Here is a 19,551-nt window from a genome sequence, read left to right as displayed (position 1 = left end):
GTATAGAAAGGTAGTGAAGAGGAAAGAAGAGAGAATTAGGGTAAGGGCCTAAAACAAGGACCCCCTTTTTGTTCTCTTTAACCCATGAACCCATGGATAATGGATGTGTCATTGCCGTTTTTTTTTTTTTTTTTTTTTTTGAGGCAAGGTCTCCCTCTGTAACCCAGCCTGAAATGCAGTGGTGCAATCATAGCTCCCTGTAACCTCAACCTCCTGGGCTCAAGTGATCCTCCCGCCTCAGTTTTTTGAGCAGCTGGGACTACAGGCATGCACCACCACACCCAGTCAACTTTTAAAATTCTGTGGCAAGATGTGGTCTTGCTATGTTGGCCAGACTGGTCTTGAACTCAAGTGATACTTCCCGTCTTGGACCCACAAAGTGCTGGGATTACAGGTGTGAGCCACTGTGTCCAGTTCATTGCCTCTTTTAAACTATTTAATTTTTCTCCTTAGGGTTGAGTTCTGGCCACTGATTTGCTGAGTGACCTTTGACAAATCGCTGTACCTTGCTGGGTATGTTGCTTTTTCTGAAGGGTAGTGGTAGAGGGAGATATTTCTGTATCAGAAAAAATGAGCAAATGGGGCTAGATGTGATATTTGTTAGAATTATAAATAAAAGCAGCCGGGCGTAGTAGCTCATGCCTGTAATCCCAGCACTTTGGGTGGAGATGGGTGGATCACTTGAGGTCGGGAGTTCACTGGCCAACACAGTGAAACCCCATCTCTACTAAAAATACAAAAATTAGGCTGGTATGGTGGTGCACGCCTATAATCCCAGCTACTCGGGAAGCTGAGGCAGGAGATTGGCTTGATCCTGGGAGGTGGAGGTTGCAGTGAGCTGAGATCTCGCCACCACTGCACTCCATCCTGGGCGACAAAGTGAGACTCTGTCTCAAAAAAAAAAAAAAAAAAAAAAAAAGGTGATGTGCTAAGCATTCTGCTAGGCATTTTCTACATATCGCTGATTTGATCCCCACCATGGCCGTATTAGCCACTTTTTGTCCTTTCCTAGACTTGTATTCTAGAAACACTTGTTCAGCTCCTTCTCTGTGCTTCTTATTCTCATACACTGTCAGGGCACAAGTCATGTATGACCAGTTCCTTGTCTTCAAGAAGCTTATATTCAGATTGGAAAAGTAAAGTTAAACTAGATATTAAATTGTTATGGTCTAAACTGTGCACTCCAGCCTGGGTGACAGAGTGAGACTCTGTTTATTTCTTTTTATTTTTTGGGGGGGTACAGAGTCTCAGGCTGGAGTGCAGTGGCACGATCTTGGCTCACTGCAACCTCTGCCTCCCAGGTTCAAGCAATTCTCCTGCCTCAGCCTCCCGAGTAGCTAGGATTATAAGTGGTAGCTAGGATTACAGCTACCATGCCACCACACCTGGCTAATTTTTGTATTTTTGGTAGAGACAGGGTTTCATCATGTTGGCTGGGCTGGTCTTGAACTCCGGACCTCAGGTGATGTGCCTGCCTCGGCCTCCCAAAGTGCTGGGATTACAGGCATGAGCCACCATGCCCGGCAACTCTGTTTAAAAAAAAAAAAAAAAAAATTAAACGGAGTGGTACTGACCTAAATGCAGTAAGAGTTACATTAAATTACCCATTGCTGTGTAACACAGTACCACAAAGTTAGCAGCTTAAAGCAACAAGTATATACTATCTCACAGTTTCTATTGGTATTAGGAGTCTGGGCTGGGCTTAACTGGGTCCTTGGCTCACGGCATCACAAGACTGCTTTCAAGGTGCCAGCTGGGCTGTGTTTCTTTGTGGAGCCCAGGATCCTCTTCTAAGTTCATGTGGTTGCTGGGAGAATTTCTTGAGGGTGTAGGACTGAGGACCCCAGTTTCTTGGTGTCAGCCCAGAGCCACACTGAGCACCTAGAGAGGGCCCTGCAGTTCCTACTGTGTGGCCCTCTCCACAGGCACTTCACAACATGGCAGCTTGCTTCCTCAAGGCTGGCACAAGTCTCCTGCTCTAGTCTGCTAAGAAGTGTTGTATAATGTCATATAATCATGGGAGTGACACATCCTCACCTTTGCCATATTCTATTGCCTAGAAGCAAGTCACAGGTTCTACCCACACTCAAGAGGAAGGGATTACACAAGAGCATGACTCACTGAGGGGGATCACCTGAAGGTATATTTGCCTCAGGAATTTAGAAAAGAGGGATGTCAGAGTGAACTGGAGTCCCCAGGGGAGGCTTTATGGAAGGACTTCAGCCAGGTCTTAAAGGAAGAGTAGAATTTAGTTCAGCAAAGGGAAATAAAGAGGCAGAACATCTAGGACCAAAGAACTCCATGAGCAAAAGTATGGAGGTGGGATTCTCACCTAAGTAATTCCTACACAAAAAGGTAACAGAAACCTGACGACCTTGCAGATCACAAGGGGTAGGAGGAACTTTTTCTTATTGAACCAAAGGGAAGCTGGGTAGGGGAAGGAGAATGTCCTGGCTTAGTGTCAGAAAATTTGGGTTCAAGGTTCAGGTCTGCTATTAACTAGCAGTGTGACTGGGACCTGCTGGTTATCTGAGCCTAGCTTCTTGTGACCATTTCGATTGACTTTGTTATTGTGAGAACGAAACAAGCTCTTGGATGCAAAGTGCTCTGTAAATGGTCCAGATCCTATTTCTGAAAGCAGCATCATTGACTCCCACTCTCTCTGGGTCCCCCAGCCCCCTGGCTCCTCTTTCACTGGATGCTCTCCCTCTTTCAGTCTCCTAAATGGGGTGACCATGGGAGCAGATTCTCCAGGTTCTGGACTTGGCACTCCTCTCATCTGACTGCACAGTATGTTTTGGGGTTCTCATCTACCACCACCCAGGGCTGATGGCTCCCAAATCTAAGTTCTGGCCCAGACTCCTTTCCCCAGGTCCACACTCATGTGTTCAACCAGTTGTTGGACAATTCCTCTGGGCTTTCCCAAAGGCCCCAAATGAAACTAATCTTCTTCTTGTTTAAATCAAACAAATTTAAACAAATTAAATTAATTTTCCCTGCAAACCTCTTCCGCTTCCTTTTTATGCCATGTCTTGGGGAATCACATCACCATGTCAGGAATCTTATGTCATTCCTTCCTCCCCTACCTTTGCACCCGAGATCCTAGTGGTCACCAAGTCCCTTCTCTCCTGTGCATCTCCCTCCTTGTATTCCCACCACTACTGCCCTAGTTGGCACCTCATTAATTCCCACCGGAATCACTGCAAATGCTTCATAACTGATCTTTCTATCTGACTTCATTCTCCACACATCCTGCAGCATGAACTTTTTGAAGCACAGATTTGTGAATGCCTGTGCTCTGCTTAAAAGCAATCAGAGGCCCCTCACTAATAAGGAATGAAATTCAAACTCCTGGGCATGATATTTGATTTTTTTTTTTTTTTGAGACAGAGTCTTGCTCTGTTGCCCAGGCTGGAGTGCAGTGGTGCGATGTCGGCTCACTGCAAGCTCTGCCTCCTAGGTTCACGCCATTCTCCTGCCTCAGCCTCCCGAGTAGCTGGGACTACGGGTGCCTGCCACCATGCCCGGCTAATTTTTTTTATTTTTTATTTTTTGTATTTTTAGTAGAGACGGGGTTTCACCATGTTAGCCAGGATGGTCTCGATCTCCTGACCTCGTGATCCGCCCACCTCGGCCTCCCAAAGTGCCGGAATTACAGGCGTGAGCCACAGCGCCCGGCCGATATTCGATATTTTAAGCCCTCCTGGATCTGACTCTTGCCCACCTCCCCTGTCCACTTCCTGTCTCCTCTGCTCCAGTCCTACTGAACTGTGTGGTCTCACACTGTACGTGTTGTTTCAAATCTCTGTGTGTTTGAATATGCTGTTTCCTTTGTCAGAAATGCCCTTCCACCACTATCCTTCTCTGCCGCAATTGCTAACTCTTCTCATCTGTAATCACTTAGCTCAGCTCTCCCATTTCGTGAGTCATCTTCCCTAACTCCTCCCTCTGGATACGTGGAAGTCCCTCCGATGTGCACTCCTAGCAGCTTGTGCAGGACTCTCCTCACAGCTCTCATCACGCTCTATTGCAATGGTTTTTTCTTTTGTTTTCTCTCCTGCTAGATTGTGAATTCTCACCAGCAGTAATGGTGTCTTATTTTCTTTTGTTATTTTAATGCTCTGATCATCTTTTCTTCCAACCTGATCCTTTCTAAATATTTTTAAATTTATTTTTTGAATAGGCAACACTCATGTGACTGAAAATTCAGAAGTTACATAAAGGTATAAAGTGAAAAGTCTCTCTCCTACCTCTGTCCCTGCCTCTGACACCCTAGCTATCCAGTCTCCCTCCCCAGCAGCAATCAGTGTTATCAATTTCTTGTGAATACTTCTAGAGATATAAAAATATATATGGTTCCCTTTTATTTTATTATTATCTTTTTAGATGGAGTCTTGCTCTGTCGCCAGGCTGGAGTGCAGTGGCGTGATCTTGGCTCACTGCAACCTCCACCTCCCAGGTTCAAGCGATTCTCCTGCCTCAGCCTTCTGATGAATACAGGCACCTGCCATCATGCCCGGCTAATTTTTGTGTTTGTTTTGTTTTGTTTGTTTTTGAGACAGAGTCTCGCTCTGTTGCCCAGGCTGGAGTGCAGTGGCACAATCTCAGCTCACTGCAACCTCCACCTCCCCGGTTCAAGTGATTCTTCTGCCTCAGCCTCCCGAGTAGCTGGGACTACAGGTGTGCACCACCACACCCGGCTAATTTTTGTATTTTTAGTGGAGACGGGGTTTCGCCATGTTAGCCAGGCTGGTCTCAAACTCCTGACCTCAGGTGATCCACCCACCTCGGCCTCCCAAAGTGTTGGGATTACAGGCGTGAGCCACCGTGCCTGGCCCATGGTTCCCGTTTTATATACAAATAGTATCATGTTGTATAGATTGTGCTGCACTTTGTTTTCACCAAATCATATATAGTATTGATGATATGATCATTCCATGTAAGTGCATACAGAGCTTCCTTATTCTGGGTTTACATTGATTCAATTTTCCATTGGGGATACATTATGATTTAACGAATAAACATTAGGTTGTTTTCAGTCTTTTGTGAATACAAACAATGCTGCAATGACTTAACTTCATAAAAACATCACTTCACACATGTGCAAGTGTAACAGTAGAATGAACTCCTGGAAGTGGAATCGCCTTCAGTTTGAGGAATATGTGTATTTGTAAGTTTGACCATGTCCTGTTGCCTTTCAGGGACATTCAGTATATTTTTATCTAATTCAGAGTAGGCATTCAGTATATTTTTATCTAATAAACCAATGAAAAAATAACTCTTTTAGGGGAGGCTCCCTTCTTTTTCCTTTCTCTGATGCCTTGCTTTCCCCATCCAGTGCTCAGTTCAAACCAAATTATTCATATTCAATCCAAATGCCACTATTATTTTGGAGCAAAACTCTTATACCAACTTTATTGTGTAACTAGTCAAGATCCTTCTTCATTAGCTTGTGTAAAATAAGGTCACATTAATTTTTATGTTCTAATTATAATGACTTTGAGTCCTCATCCCATATTTTGTGAGATCTCATCTTTGTTTTTTTGAGACAGGATCTCACTCTGATGGTCAGGCTGGAGTACAGTGGTGTGATCTCAGCTCTCTGCAGCCTTGACCTCCTAGGCTGAAGCGATCCTCCCACCTAAACCTCCTAAGTAGCTGGGACTACAGGTATGTGCCATCATGCCCAGCTGCTTTTTTTTTTTTTTTTTTTTAGATACAGTCTCGCTCAGCCACCAGCTAATTTTTTATTTTTTGTTGAGATGGGGTCTCACTATGTTGCCCAGTTTGGTCTTGAACTCCTGGGCTCAAGGAATCCTCCCACCTCGGTCTCCCAAAGTGCTGGTATTACAGGCATGAGCCACCACACCCAGCCTTTAAAAATTTGGGGGGACTCTTTTGTAATAACAGTTAGCTTAAAAGACAAACACATTGTACAGATGTACAAAATATTTTCTTTCTTTATATCTTTATTCCATAAGCTTTTTTTCTATTTAAGGCAATTTTTAATTTTATGTTTTAAACTTTTTTTTTTGGTTAAAAACTAAGACTTAAACACAAACATAGCCTATGCCTACACCAGATCTGGATCATCAATTTCACTGTCTTCCACCTCCATCTCTTGTCTCACTGGAAAGTCTTCATGGGTAATAACATGCACAGAGCTGTCATCTGATGGTAACAATAACTGGGGCCAGGCACAGTGGCTCACACCTGTAATTCCAGCACTTTGGGAGGCTGAGGTGGGTGGATCACCTGAGGTCAGGTGTTCGAGACCAGCTTGGCCAACATGGTGAAACCCTGTCTCTACTAAAAATACAAAAAAATTAGCCAGGCATGGTGGTGCATGCGTTTAATCGCAAGGGATTTGGGAGGCTGAGGCAGGAGAATCACTTGAACCTGGGAGGCAGAGGTTGCAGTGAGCCGATATCGTGCCATTGCATTCCAGCCTGGGCGATAAGAGCGAAACTCCATCTTAAAAACAAAAAAACAAAACAAAACAAAAAAACACAATACTTGGAATACGTGGAAAAAAATCACAATACTTAGAATACCTAGAATACCTTCTGAAGGACCTGCCTGAGGCTGCTTTACAGTTAACTTAAAAAAAAAAGTAGGAGTACACTCTAAAATAGTGATAAAAACTACAGTGAATTCATAAACTAGTAACATAGTTCTTACCATTATCAAGTATTATGTACTGTACATAATCATATGTGCTATACTTTCACATGACTGGCAGTGCAGGTTTGTTAACACCAGCATCACTCCAAACATGTGAGTAATGCTTGTGCTATGACCTTATGGTGGCTACTGTGTCACTAGGTGATAGACATTTTTCAGCTCCATTATCATCTTAGGGGGCCTCCCTCGTGTTTGCAGTCCATTGTAGACCAAAATGTCCTTATGTGGCACATGACTGTAGTTGCAATACAGGACAAGAAAGTTGCACAATAACTGGGCCTTAGTTCCTGATACTTAGTAGCTGGATGACTTTGAGCACTCTAAGGTTGTTTCCTAATAACGTAAAATAGGGAAGCTAATCGTGATCCGGTTGCCTCACAGGTTGTTGGGCCCTGGTCAACATATAAGTTACTGTGCCAAAAAATGAGTTGATATAATTTAAGACTGTGTTGAATCACAAACGTTAAGTTATTCTAACATTATTGTTTTTTAGAGGTTATGAAATGAAAGGGGGGGGCGAAAAACTTGGTCCGCATCAAGAACTGAATCATTTTACCACGCTGGGTGCTGGGTTATACTCTCCCCACCCAGCAGATCAAACTCCTAACCCAGCATGAAAGATAAACTACAACTCCCGGCAGGCCTTGCTTCCGAACTGCGTCTTATAACCTCGGCTCAGGCCCGGGCCCAGACCGCTCCCCGCCCCCGCCACCCATAAACTACAACTCCCAGGAGGCCCCACAGTGCCCGACTGTCCGCTTTTCGCCCGCCCCCTGCCTCCTCTTCACCCCGTGCCAGCAGCTCGGTGGCCGAGTCGGTCCCGCGGCCGGCGGATCGGGCGCGCGCGTCGGGGGTCGTGCGGCTGCCGGGCAGGGCGAGCACGCGCCGGGAGGCCTTGGAGGCGTAGGGGGCGGGGGTACGGCTCGCCTGCTCGCAAGATGGCGGACGAGGACGGGGAAGGGATTCACCCCTCAGCCCCTCACAGGAACGGAGGTGGCGGCGGCGGCGGGGGGTCTGGGCTCCACTGCGCCGGGAACGGCGGCGGGGGAGGCGGCGGCCCGCGGGTCGTGCGCATCGTCAAGTCCGAGTCCGGCTACGGCTTCAACGTGCGGGGCCAAGTGAGCGAGGGCGGGCAACTGCGGAGCATCAACGGGGAGCTGTACGCGCCGCTGCAGCATGTGAGCGCCGTGCTGCCCGGGGGGGCGGCCGATCGGGCCGGGGTGCGCAAGGGGGACCGCATCCTGGAGGTGTGAGTATCGGGGCTACCCGCCGCCCCATCCTCCCCGCGCCCCTCCTGCCCCTGCACTCCTCGCTACCCTTGTCACCCCCAGGCCGCACCTCCCCCGAGCTCCGAGCCGGCCTCCGGACCCCCGCCCCTCAGGCCTCCGCAGCCGGGCCCCTCCTTGTGGGCTGCCCTCCCACCACCCGCCCCGGGGCTTCTGCGACGCCGGTCTCCCACCCCGTCGTCTCCAGCTGATGCCCTTGCGCCCCCATTGCTCCTCCCTGTGCCCCGATTACTCTGGGCTCTTCTCCGCCCCTTTGCCTTCCCGTTTGGCGTGCTGCATTCTGCTCCTCACTCCCCCTCGTCTTGCTCAGAAGGAACCTCATCTGCTCCTTACTGACGGCGTTTCGTTTTCTGATCCAGCCAGTACCGTGTCCTCCCCAAGTTCTCATCTTCAGCATCGCAGTTTCGTTCTCTACCACTCCCCCCCGCCCCCGTGGACTGCCCCTTCTGCCCTCCAGACCAAGTAGGCAGGACCTCTGGTCTGCTCCTACTTTTCCTCCGGAAACACCATCCCTCCCCGCTCGTCTCCTTTTTCTTTCCTTAGTTACCCTCTCCTCATGGTTACGCTGCCCCTAAATTTTTCCATCCCACCGTGTGCCCCTTTCCTCCCCTCCTTTTTGTATTTCTACTCCAAGAGTTTACCTTGCTTTCTGACCCTTGCATGCCTTTGGGGTGGGGGGCGTGGGATTTGACACTGTAGTTTCTCTTCTCGGTTGGCCCCGTATCACACCCTAATTTGGAATCTAGCGTCTCCATCAGCACACCCCTCTGAGAGCATCCCTTCCCTGGCCTCCTGCCTTCACTCCTGCTCTATACTCATGCCTCCTCCTAGTCAGGTTTATGGTAGACCCCTTGTAACTCCTCCTCCTTCAAAACTACTTCAAGCCCTTTTTGGGTCTTTGACCGCTTTGCTTTTTTAGGGCATGCCCGTCTCTGCTGCCTCTTCTACTCTATCCTCCTGTGATCCCACACTTGACTTTGTCCTAGTCTTTCCCTCCCCTAGGCTGCTTTTCCTTTCTTCTGTTTTTTAAGGCGCCTTCTGCTGCTGCAGCCCACCCTCTCTCCCCTGCTGCAGTCCCTCCCCCTTCATACGCCTCCCCCACCACATCCCTCCATGCTCTTGCCGGATGCTGCCTTGTCTTGCAATCTCTGTGCACACCTCCTCCATTACCCTAATCTAGGTGTTACATTTGCCTTTTTGTACTTCGTATTGAAATTCGGATAGTGATTGCCGGTTGACTTGCAGGTGGTGTGTGCTCGCGTTGTCTCCGTTCTCCTCAGCAGTCTTCAGTGCTGTGTTTCTGCTTACTGAATCTATGTTGTGCATTCCTTTTTTACACTTTTACTCTCTCCCTCCATATTTCGATTTGCCCACTTGAAATCGTTCTCATTTTTTATAAATTTTATTTTAATTGTAATTTCCGCAACCTTCTGTTGCCTCTTGTAAAACAGTAGGTTTGCAAAGGGGATAGTTTTTTGAAAATCTGCCTTATAGAGAAATCCATTCCTTCTTACTCATCTCGTGCCATCTACCTTTATCCTTGACATTCTTACTCTATGGTGTCCATTCATTCTGTTTCCTCACCTCTTCCACCTCAAGAAATAGTTGGTTTTAACCTGGGAGAGTTGATTGAAAAAAAAAAAAAGAAATAGTTGCTCACCTAGGCCAGTGTTTGGAGACAGTATACCTTTCCTCTGTCCTTTCTGTAAATAGATGCTTTCTTGTTTCATTAATGTCCTACATACTGTTTCCTAGTATTCCTAGTATTGTCTGACAATATATTCTTCTTTTTTTTTTTTTTTTATTTTTCCTTGAGATGGAGTTTTGATCGTCGCCCAGGCTGGAGTGCAGTGGCGCGATCTCGGCTCACTGCAACCTCCGCCTCCCGGGTTCAAGCGATTCTCCTGCCTCAGCCTCCTGAGTAGCTGGGATTACAGGCATGTGTCATCATGACCAGCTAATTTTGTACTTTTAGTAGGACGGGTTTCACCATGTTGGCCAGGCTGGTCTGAAACTCCTGACCTCAGGTGATCCGCCCGCCTCGGCCTCCCAAAGTGCTGGGATTACAATAATGACTTTCAGATTTCTTATACTTGGGCACCTAATTATTTTCTTTCTAGATAACTCAAAATTTGTGGCTGATGTTTTCTTCCAATAGAAGGTCTCGGAATTGTCACTTTCCTTTCCCTTTGGAAGTTAATTTTGGACTCAGCTTCTTATTTTTAAATTTAAAACTAAAGCATTTATAATTATAAATTTATGATGAAGTTCTACATTATTTACTCTTCACAGGATCTAAAGGAACTAAACCAAAAAGAATAATTCTGTAGGAGACTATAGTTAATATGATCTATCTTTGCAGATACACGCACACATCCCAACATACGTAGTTAGTGGCTTCTTGCCTTTATTGTGGCTTCTGCCCAAGAGCCTAGATATAAACTGTAAAGGAGACCTCAGATAATCCCCTAGGAAAGGTAGAAGGACTTGCCTTAGGCTCAGGTTCCAGACTAGGAAGCTGGGAAATCTTTGCCTTCTAGAGAAAAAACATTACTTTTTGGCACATCCTTTGTGGTAAGTAGAGAACTTTGTCACTTTTAGTGGGCAGGGGAAAAGAATACTCTGCCTAGAAGACCTCTCTGGAAGGTTGTGATAATCAGAAATCTTCCTGGCATTGGTTTCTCACTCTTCCAACTATCTGTATTTTGATTTCCAAATTCTCTGAACCTTCTTTGGTACTATAGGGGAAGTAATGATAATTACAGCCCAAAGCCAAGCTAGTGGTACATTCTGTGAGACCCCAACTATACAGTGTCTTTCTCTTTTCTTTTTTTTTTTTCTTCGTTTCTTCGATAGTCTGTGCCTTCTCTTTAGGGTTTCAAGTGAGAGGGGAAATGAGCAACCAAGTAGATGTGGTTCTTGAGGGATATCTGTGCCCGCTACTTGTCTCGATCTTGGTTAGGTTGATGCTAATTTTCCTAAAGCATTTTTTAGGCAATACTCCTTAGAGCTTTTGTCTGTCCTCCAAGTTCTTAAAGTTTACCTCTGTTGTCCCAGGAAAGCTTTGCATGTTGCTGAAGAGCCAGGTGGGGTCAGAATTAGGGATAGGTGGATTATCACTGTGTGGATATAGTTTGTATCAAGTCATAGGTGAATGTATGGACCTTGAAAATTGCTATTTAAGACTTTTCCCTATTTTAGATTCTTCTATTGTGTTTACAAATTGTTTTTGTAACAATTTTCGTATTTTTCAGTTGTTTGGACAACTGACAGAGGTGTGAAAGAACAGAGTAACTTTGAAATTTAAGGGCATACAAACTTGGACACAAGTAAGAGCTTCAGTTTCTTTGTGTTTCTTTTAAAGTCGGCTTACCAAGGCTCTGTCCTAATCTTTAGTCCTGAAACTAAATTGGAGCCCATATGGTTCAGTTTGCCTTTTCTCCTTTCAAAACTGTCTAGATTCTAACAGGGCTTGGTACTGCAGTATGAACAAGCCCTCTGGGCTCTAAATTTTACTGCAGATGGAAAGTTTTTTTGACTAGCAACACTGGTTTCCACCTTGTAATTTTTCCCAGTGTAACATATACTGAGTGTTTTCCCTTTGATGTGTATGTACCTGGAGGCTAATGAGTAAAGAATGCTTTCAACAAACAGAACCAAAATAAATATGTCTTTGCACTAATTATATAGTATGTGAAGTAACATTTGACTTCAGGTTAATTTTCTTAAGGTTAAAGTAGTTCCAAGGACTCTTGATTGATTTCTCGAGAGACGCTGCTGGAAGGTTTTAGTGTGTGGTGGATATGGATATAAAACTGTCTGTATTTTTGAAGGATTAGTTTAAGCATGGACCACTAAGATTGGCTTGCAAGCATTCAAAATCATGATATATTTATGCTAGTCAGTATATATGCTTTCCTCTTTGATAGCCACCAGATAATAGACCCATCAGCTTTCCCTCATTAAAGTCATAAGATAAAATAAAACTGTCTTTATCAATTTGTTTTTTGAAAGTCAGTTTTTTAACTTCATTTTATGTGAGAGTTTGAAAATGAATTAAAGAGGCTGGTGCCACAAGAAGTATTTTTATGAGTTAAGTGTGAGTCATGTAACACAGACTAAGTACCGTCTCAAAAGCCGCTTTCTCAATTGCAACTGAATTCTATTTGACTGATATTTTCTAGGTAGATTTTGGTAATGTTTGAAATAATGAAATCATGGTTATTGATCAAAGGAAATTTGTTTGGCAGCGGTTCTCAGGCTTTAGGGTACATGAGAAGCACTTGGGTGTGCTTATCTAAAGTACAGATTCTCAGGCTCACCTTTTAAGGGTTATGATTCAGTAGATCTTTCATAGGGCCTAGAAATCTTTATTTTTTTACTCCTTTGCCAGGTGTGGGTAATGCAACCCACATACTCAGTTACATGCCCAGGGTGATGCAGTAGGTTGTAGGCCTTGGATTCTCAGTTCATTTTATCTTCATGATTATATTGAGAGTAATGAGCTAAGGTTATACCAACAAATAGTGAATTGTTAGGCTCTCGAATTCCAACCTAAGTGGAAAATCAGTTAAATACTAACTGTTCTATCTGATCATCTATACTTTATTTATTGGATCTTGCTAAGCTCTTGAAATAAAGATGGATGGTTAAGAGGTAGCACAAGTTAATATTAATAGTTATAATAATCATTTTACTGCTTTGCAGCGTGTATAGTGTGTTATAGTTTGTAGTTTTATTTATTTATTTATTTAGAGACAGCGTTTCACTCTTGTTGCCCAGGCTGGAGTGCAGTGGTGCGATCTCGGCTCACTGCAACCTCCGCCTCCCGGGTTCAAGCGATTCCCCTGCCTCAGCTTCCCAAGCAGCTGGGATTACAGGCATGTGCCACCACGCCCATCTAATTTTTGTATTTTTAGTAGAGATGGGGTTTCTCCATGTTGGTCAGGCCAGGCTGGTCTCAAACTCCCCACCTCAGCCTCCCAAAGTGCTGGGATTACAGGCATGAGCCACTGCGCCCAGTCAGTTTGTAGTGTTTTTACATCTGATCTTCACACAGTCCTGTGAGATAGGAAGATTATAAGCTCATCAAGGGCAGGGACTACATCAAATACTATGTATTTGTTGTATCCCTAGCCAAATGTCTGGTGGCACATGGAAAGTATTCTTCAATAAATACTTGCCAAATGAATATATGAGTATTATCCCTATTTTATAAGACAGGAAATGGAAACTGAGTGTTGTACCAATGAATGGCAACCAGAATTAAATCCAGATCTTTGGATTCTAGATCTTGAATATTTTCTCTTTTTAGAGCTGTTTTTTTTTTTTTTTTCCTTTTAAAGAGATAGGAGTCTCACTATGTTGCCCAGGCTGTACTTGAATTCTGGGCTCAAGTGATCCTCCCACCTCAGCCTTCCGAGTAGCTGGCACTACAGGCATGCACTACCACACCTGGCTAATTTTTTTGTACTTTTTTTTTTTTTTTGTAGAGATGGGGTTGCCATGTTGCCCAGTGTGGTCTTGAACCCCTGGCCTCAAGTGATCTGCCCACTTTGGCCTCCTAAACTGCTGGCATTGCAGGCTTGAGCACCTGGCTGCTTAAAATTCAGTTACATTCGTATAAACGTCGATAGTGGTTGAACTTTGGTTCTACTATTGTGAAATGTAACTATTTTATATCTTTATTTACTCACTATTACCCATTGTTAAATTGGATGAGAGACAGGAGACTAAAGCAGGCATTCTTTGCCTTTATTATTGCTATCTTTACCCTGTTGGTTATCAGTGAAGACAGCAGAACAATCATTTTTAAATTCCTTTTAATTTCACAGGTAGTTGAGGTTGCAAACAAATAAAACTAAATTTGAAAATAGCATTACCTTCCCCTCAGAAATCACTTCCACAGATTGCTGTAACCAGGAAAATATATTTTATTAGTAGCATAACGATTTGTCTGGGTCTTTTAACTTATTGTGAAGAACAGTTCTTTTTCCATCCACCACTGACCAGTTTTTTTCAGATGACGGCCTGTTACCATGCTCTCAAAGATAATTATTTTTCTAGGTAAGTCCCATTGGGAATAATTCTTATGACCTTGTAGATAAGCAAAGAGACTTAATTGACAAGCAGACACTTAACAATTTATGATCACTGCTCAAAATGCTTTTTGAGCATAATCTTTGGCAGTTTCATTCATTAGATGATGGCATTGCTGACAAAAGGATATTGTGGTGGTTTAGGTTAGAGCCATTTAGGTTCATTCTTTTCTTCCACCTCAGCTATACAGATGTTTTCTGTGCTTCTTGGGCAATCCAGTAAGAGCCCATGGATGGGTTGGTACAGTTCAGCCCACATTTGGAAAAAAATTTTAGGCAGTTTTAAAATATCTTTTAAAAAATTGCAGCTCATAGTGAGAGATACATTTTACATTATAACCTAATATATATGCAAAAAAAAAAAAAAAAAAACACCTGAAATAAGCTTCACAAAAATTATGTTTACTGGCCAGGCACAGTGGCTCACGCCTGTAATCCCAGCACTTTGGGAAGCCGAGGTGGGCGGATCACTTGAGCTCAGGAGTTCGAAACCAGCCTGGGCAACATGGTGAAACCTCATCTCTGCAAAAAATACAAAAGTTAGCCACGTGTGGTGGCGCATGCCTATAGTCCCAGCTACTCAGGAGGCTGAGGTGGGAGGATTGCTTGAGCCTGGGATGTTGAGGCTGCAGTGAGCCATGATCACATCACTGACCTCAAGCCTGGGAGACAGAAACCCTGTCTCAAAAATAAAACAAAACCGAACACCAGAGTGCATGATACCAGTAAATACAGTTTTTTTGGTTTCTTTTTTCCTCTCACCTTAGCCTTCCAGAAAGCTGGGACCATAGGCGCATGCCACCATGCCCAGCTAATTTTTTGTATTTTTTGTAGAGACAGGGTTTCACCATGTTGCCCAGGCTGGTCTGAGATTCCTGGGCTGAAGTGATCCGCTTGCCTCGGCTTCCCAAAGTGCTGGGATTACAGGTGTGAGCCACCGTGCCGGGCCCACTCTGGTATTTTTTAGTTTGTTCATATTTTGAGTTTCTTTGTTCTGTTTTTTTGAGTGCTGGTGGTGGCCTGGTACATTAATTTCACAACTCTTTAGGTTGTGATCCACTGTCTGAAAAACAGTAATTTAGGGCATCACTTTTCCTGATATTGGCATGCTAAATATTACTTCATACTCAGTTTGGTTCCACAAGTAAGCACACACTGTATATAAAGAACTGCTTGGCTTGTATGAGTCACAGGGTCTCTGCATCCCTGCCTTTGAGAAGCTTACACTGCAGTAGGGAAGGTAAACAATTTACTGTGTGTAAAGCTAAACGAGGTAATAGAGATAAATGAAAAGCACAATCGAAGTATAGAGGCAGGAGTGAATATGCCTAAGAAGACTGGTGGGGAGACAGCTCATACAAGGCTTTTAAACTGGATTGAAGAACAAATAAAACTTCAGAGAAGGGGCAAGGATTTTATAGGTTGAGGAAAACTGTGACCAAAGAGGGGAAAATGTGAAAAGCTCTTAGGCTAGCAAGGGGCTTAAAGTTGCTGTTTGTCTGTAGACATTTGTGATGATAGAAACTGGAAAGGAAGGTTGCAGTAAGATTTTAAAAAGATGGCTTTGAATGTAATCCCAAGAAGTTTGGATTTTTTTCTCTTTATGAGCTCAGAATATAGCTGTGTGTGCATTAATACCCAGGACTTCCTGTGAATTCAGTTTTATATAATTATTTACCAAAAGAAGTTGAATAACTTTTCCAAGGCGAAAGAGGAAAATCACTATTAGAATTAGAGTAATTTCAGAGCCATCTAGTCTCTTGGACTGTCTTGTACTATATAAAGAAGGGAACTAAGAACAACTAAGCTCTGACACCCAGAACTGGGAACAGCTGGTGAGGAGCTGGTTGCCTTTAACTTGTGTTTGTATTTTATTTCACAATCGAATCCAGCTTCTCAGTTATCCTTTCTCTTTCTCTTCTGTTTTAAATGACTATACTTACTATTGTGTTTACAATTGATAACTTTCATCCTTGTGTGCTACAAGCCTGTTGTGTTCTAGCTCTACTTTCCTCCAAGTCTGTTCCTCTGATTTGAAGATGCTTTTTTTTTGTGTGTGTGACAGAGTCTTGCTCTGTCGCCTAGGCTGGAGAGTAGTGGCACGATCTCGGCTCACTGCAACCTCAGCCTCCCAGGTTCAAGCAATTCTCCTGCCTTAGTCTCCTGAGTAGCTGGGATTACAGGTGTGCACCACCATGCCCAGCTGAATTGTTTGTATTTTTAGTAGAGACCGGGTTTCACCATGCTGGCCAGGCTGGTCTTGAACTCATGACCTCATAATCCACCCACCTCGGCCTCCCAAAGTACTGGGATTACAGGCATAAGCCACTGCACCTGGCCGAAGATGCTTCTTTTAATTTAAATCTTTTATTTTGGCATACAGCATGTTGGGAGCTGAGTGGACTGAAGACGGGGTGGGGGGAAACTTAATGTGGTACTAAAGTTTACACTTAATACCTACCTTCAAAATGAAAATTCATGTGAAGCTCCTTCAAATAAGTTTAAGACCTGGTGGTGATCACAAAGTGAATTGTTGCTTTCTTTCATAATATTCGTACTCCAGGGTTAAATTTTATGGTATGGTATTAGTCAAATGCTAGGTAGTATGTGTGTAGTCTCTTGTTTATTATTTATTGCTCCCTGCCAACTAAATAAGGTTCTCATAATAGTTGAGGAAATGTGCCTTTCTGCAAGGTATTGAGTTGCTGAATAAGGAGTTGTATTTGAGTACTCTTATGTGTACTTCCTCAGTGAACTTCCACTGATACGAAAACATCTTTTAAGAAATGGTCTGTTTTTGCTTAAGCTGTCTGAAACTTTTTAGATTCTTGTGTCAAACCTCAGAGCAAGACCAGAATGATAGACCTATGTTTTCTACAGGCCTGATACACAAGGAATTAGCTTACTTCCCTCTGGAAAAGTACAGGCAGTCTGCAGAGAGTCAGCTGCTCTGGTGCATGCTCTCCCAGCTGCTTTCAAGAGGCTGATTACTCTTAAAGAACTTTCAATAAGATTATTAACTAGGAAGGTTGTCTCTTCCACCCGCAGATACCACAGTACTTTTATATCTATGTGTTGATCTAGTTTTATTTATATTTATTTATTATGTTTTAAAAATTGGGAGATTGATTAAATGAATATTTGGAGATCTTGGAAAACATGATGGCCTCTGAGAATTTTGGAAACTTTTTCTACTTATTTTGCTGATCAGTTTAATCATCTAGAACGTTTGTTCCTGCCTCTGTCTTTACTTGGAAACAGCAATGAGTTTTGTTCTCTCTACCTGAGGTTTTGTATCAAGGAAATGTGACACTGAAGTTTCGTTTGTGAGTTATGTGCTAGTAGATTATTATAGATTTCCCTGTCTTACCCAGTTATCTTTTATATTCCTCATTTGGAAAAGGTCCGACTGTACCTTTCTTCTCTTTCAATATGTTGGAATGGACTACAGACTTACAGAAATTGTAGTCTGTGTTTCTCATTTCCAAAATAAATTGCTCAAATTTAATTTGGATTAAAAGATGGTATTTGATCGTCAAAGAGTCATATCCCTTCAAAAGTATATCTTGTTACTAATTTGTAAAGACTGTCTTTCATAAATGAAGGTATTTCAGCTGTTTTTTTCAGTTGTCATGATAGATTACACTATCTGTTCACATTCATGTACAGGACCACTTGGGATTAATTGAATATATAGGAAATGGGTGGTTGAGATTCAGGGTTCAGGTTGCGGCCCCAGAACAAATTTACCAGATCACGTGAGGGATAATGTTTTTAATTACATTATGTAGTAATTCAGAAATAGTAGTGTAATAGAACTTCAGAAATATCAAAAAATTTTTTTCCTTTGATGATTTACTTGACTTGCAAACCAAGGTTATTGATAAAACAAGTATATTTTATTCTTTAATTAACTTTCACTGTGGTCAGTATACCAAGTTAAAATCATCTGGGGGTAGCACTTAAATTGGCCATGTTGACAATGATTCAAAATGTAGCAGCTCTCAAACACTGAGTTGGTGTTGGGAAATGATTTAGGACTAGTTGTGTTTTGGTGGTGAACAACTGAGTGGGGGATCCTCAGAAATGTGTAGGAGGAAAATGAGTTACTTTAGGAAAATCATCATGGCTATTAGCAACTTTCTTTCCCATTTCTTTTTTTTAAAATTTAAATTTAATTTATTTTTCTTGCCCAGCCTGGAGTGTAGTGGTGCGATCACAGCTTACTGAAGCCACGACCTCCTGGACTCAAGGGATTCTCCCATCTCAGCCTCCCAAGTAGCTGGGACCACATGCATGTGCTACTACACCTGGCTAATTTTTATATTATTTGTTTATTTTATTTACTTATTTTTTTTGAAACAGTCTCGCCCTGTCGCCCAGGCTGGAGTGCAGTGGTATGATCTCAGCTCACTGCAACCTCCACCTCCCGGGTCCAAGTGATTATCCTGCCTCAGCCTCCCAAGTAGCTGGGATTACAGGCGCATGCCACCATACCCGCCTAATATATATATATATATATTTTTTTTGAGATGGAGTCTCGCTGTCGCCCAGGCTGGAGTGCAGTGGCACGATTTTGGCTTACTGCAATTCTGCCTCCCAGGGTCAAGTGATTCTCCTGACTCAGCCTCCCGAGTAGCTGGGACTACAGGTGCGGGCCACCATACTTGGCTAATTTTTTGTATTTTTAGTAGAGACGGGGTTTCACCTTGTTAGCCAGGATGGTCTCTATCTTCTGACCTCGTGATCCGCCCACCTTGGCCTCCCAAAGTGCTGGGATTACAGGCGTGAGCCACCACGCCCAGTATTTTTTAATAGAGATGGGGTTTCACCATGTTGGCCAGTCTGGTCTTGAACTCCTGACCTCAGTGATCTGCCCGCCTTGGCCTCCCAAAATGCTGAGATTACAGGCATGAGCCACCACTCCTAACCTAATTTTTATATTTTTTTTGTAGAGACAAGGTCCCACTTTGTTGCCCAGACTGGTCTTGAACTTGTGGATTCAAATGATCCTCCCGCCTCGGCCTCCCAAAGTGCTGGGATTATAAGTATGAGCCACTGCGCCTGACCCTTTCCCATTTCTAACATTTATTGTCCTCCAGTACAAAGAAGTAACCCATTGTCATGTCTACTCTATGATAGGCTAGAACTATAGGGTTGCTCTATATTGATCAAGTTTTTAAAGATAAAAATGAAAAAAAAAATCCTATCCAGACAAAATAAATCAGTGTTTTATATTTTTGGAGCATCAGAACTTACTTTAAGACCTCACTGGTAATTCTTTAGCCTCTCACATGTGATAAAGACATTGTGCTTACATTTTTTTAAAATTTATTTATTTATTTATTTTAGAGACAAGGTATCACTCTTTCACCCATGCTGGAGTGCAGTGGCACAATCATAACTCACTGCAGCTATTGATCTCCTGGGCTCAAGTGATCCTTCTGCCTCAGCCTCCTGAGTAGCTGGGACTATGGGTGTGT

At 43.4% G+C, this 19,551-nt stretch overlaps 1 protein-coding gene across 4 annotated transcripts in view; it reads left to right on the top strand.

Moving 5' to 3' along the window:
• The first annotated feature begins 7,386 nt into the window (after positions 1–7,386).
• SNX27 (sorting nexin 27) overlaps positions 7,387–19,551 on the top strand; it is an 88,992-nt gene continuing 76,827 nt past the window's right edge. Inside the window, exon 1 of one of the 4 annotated variants that reach the window (XM_003949545.6) lies at positions 7,387–7,933. In XM_003949545.6, coding sequence (XP_003949594.1) covers positions 7,623–7,933 — 311 coding nt within the window. In that variant the 5' untranslated portion in view covers positions 7,387–7,622. The remainder of the gene's footprint in view (positions 7,934–19,551) is intronic. The other 3 variants (XM_001172517.8, XM_054686472.2, XM_009431463.5) reach the window with 3 other exon arrangements.

The sequence above is a fragment of the Pan troglodytes genome, chromosome 1 (assembly GCF_028858775.2).
Source record: "Pan troglodytes isolate AG18354 chromosome 1, NHGRI_mPanTro3-v2.0_pri, whole genome shotgun sequence".
NCBI lineage: Eukaryota > Metazoa > Chordata > Mammalia > Primates > Hominidae > Pan > Pan troglodytes.
Note: the sequence above shows the minus strand (reverse complement) of the source record. Positions and strands in the feature narration are given on the sequence as shown.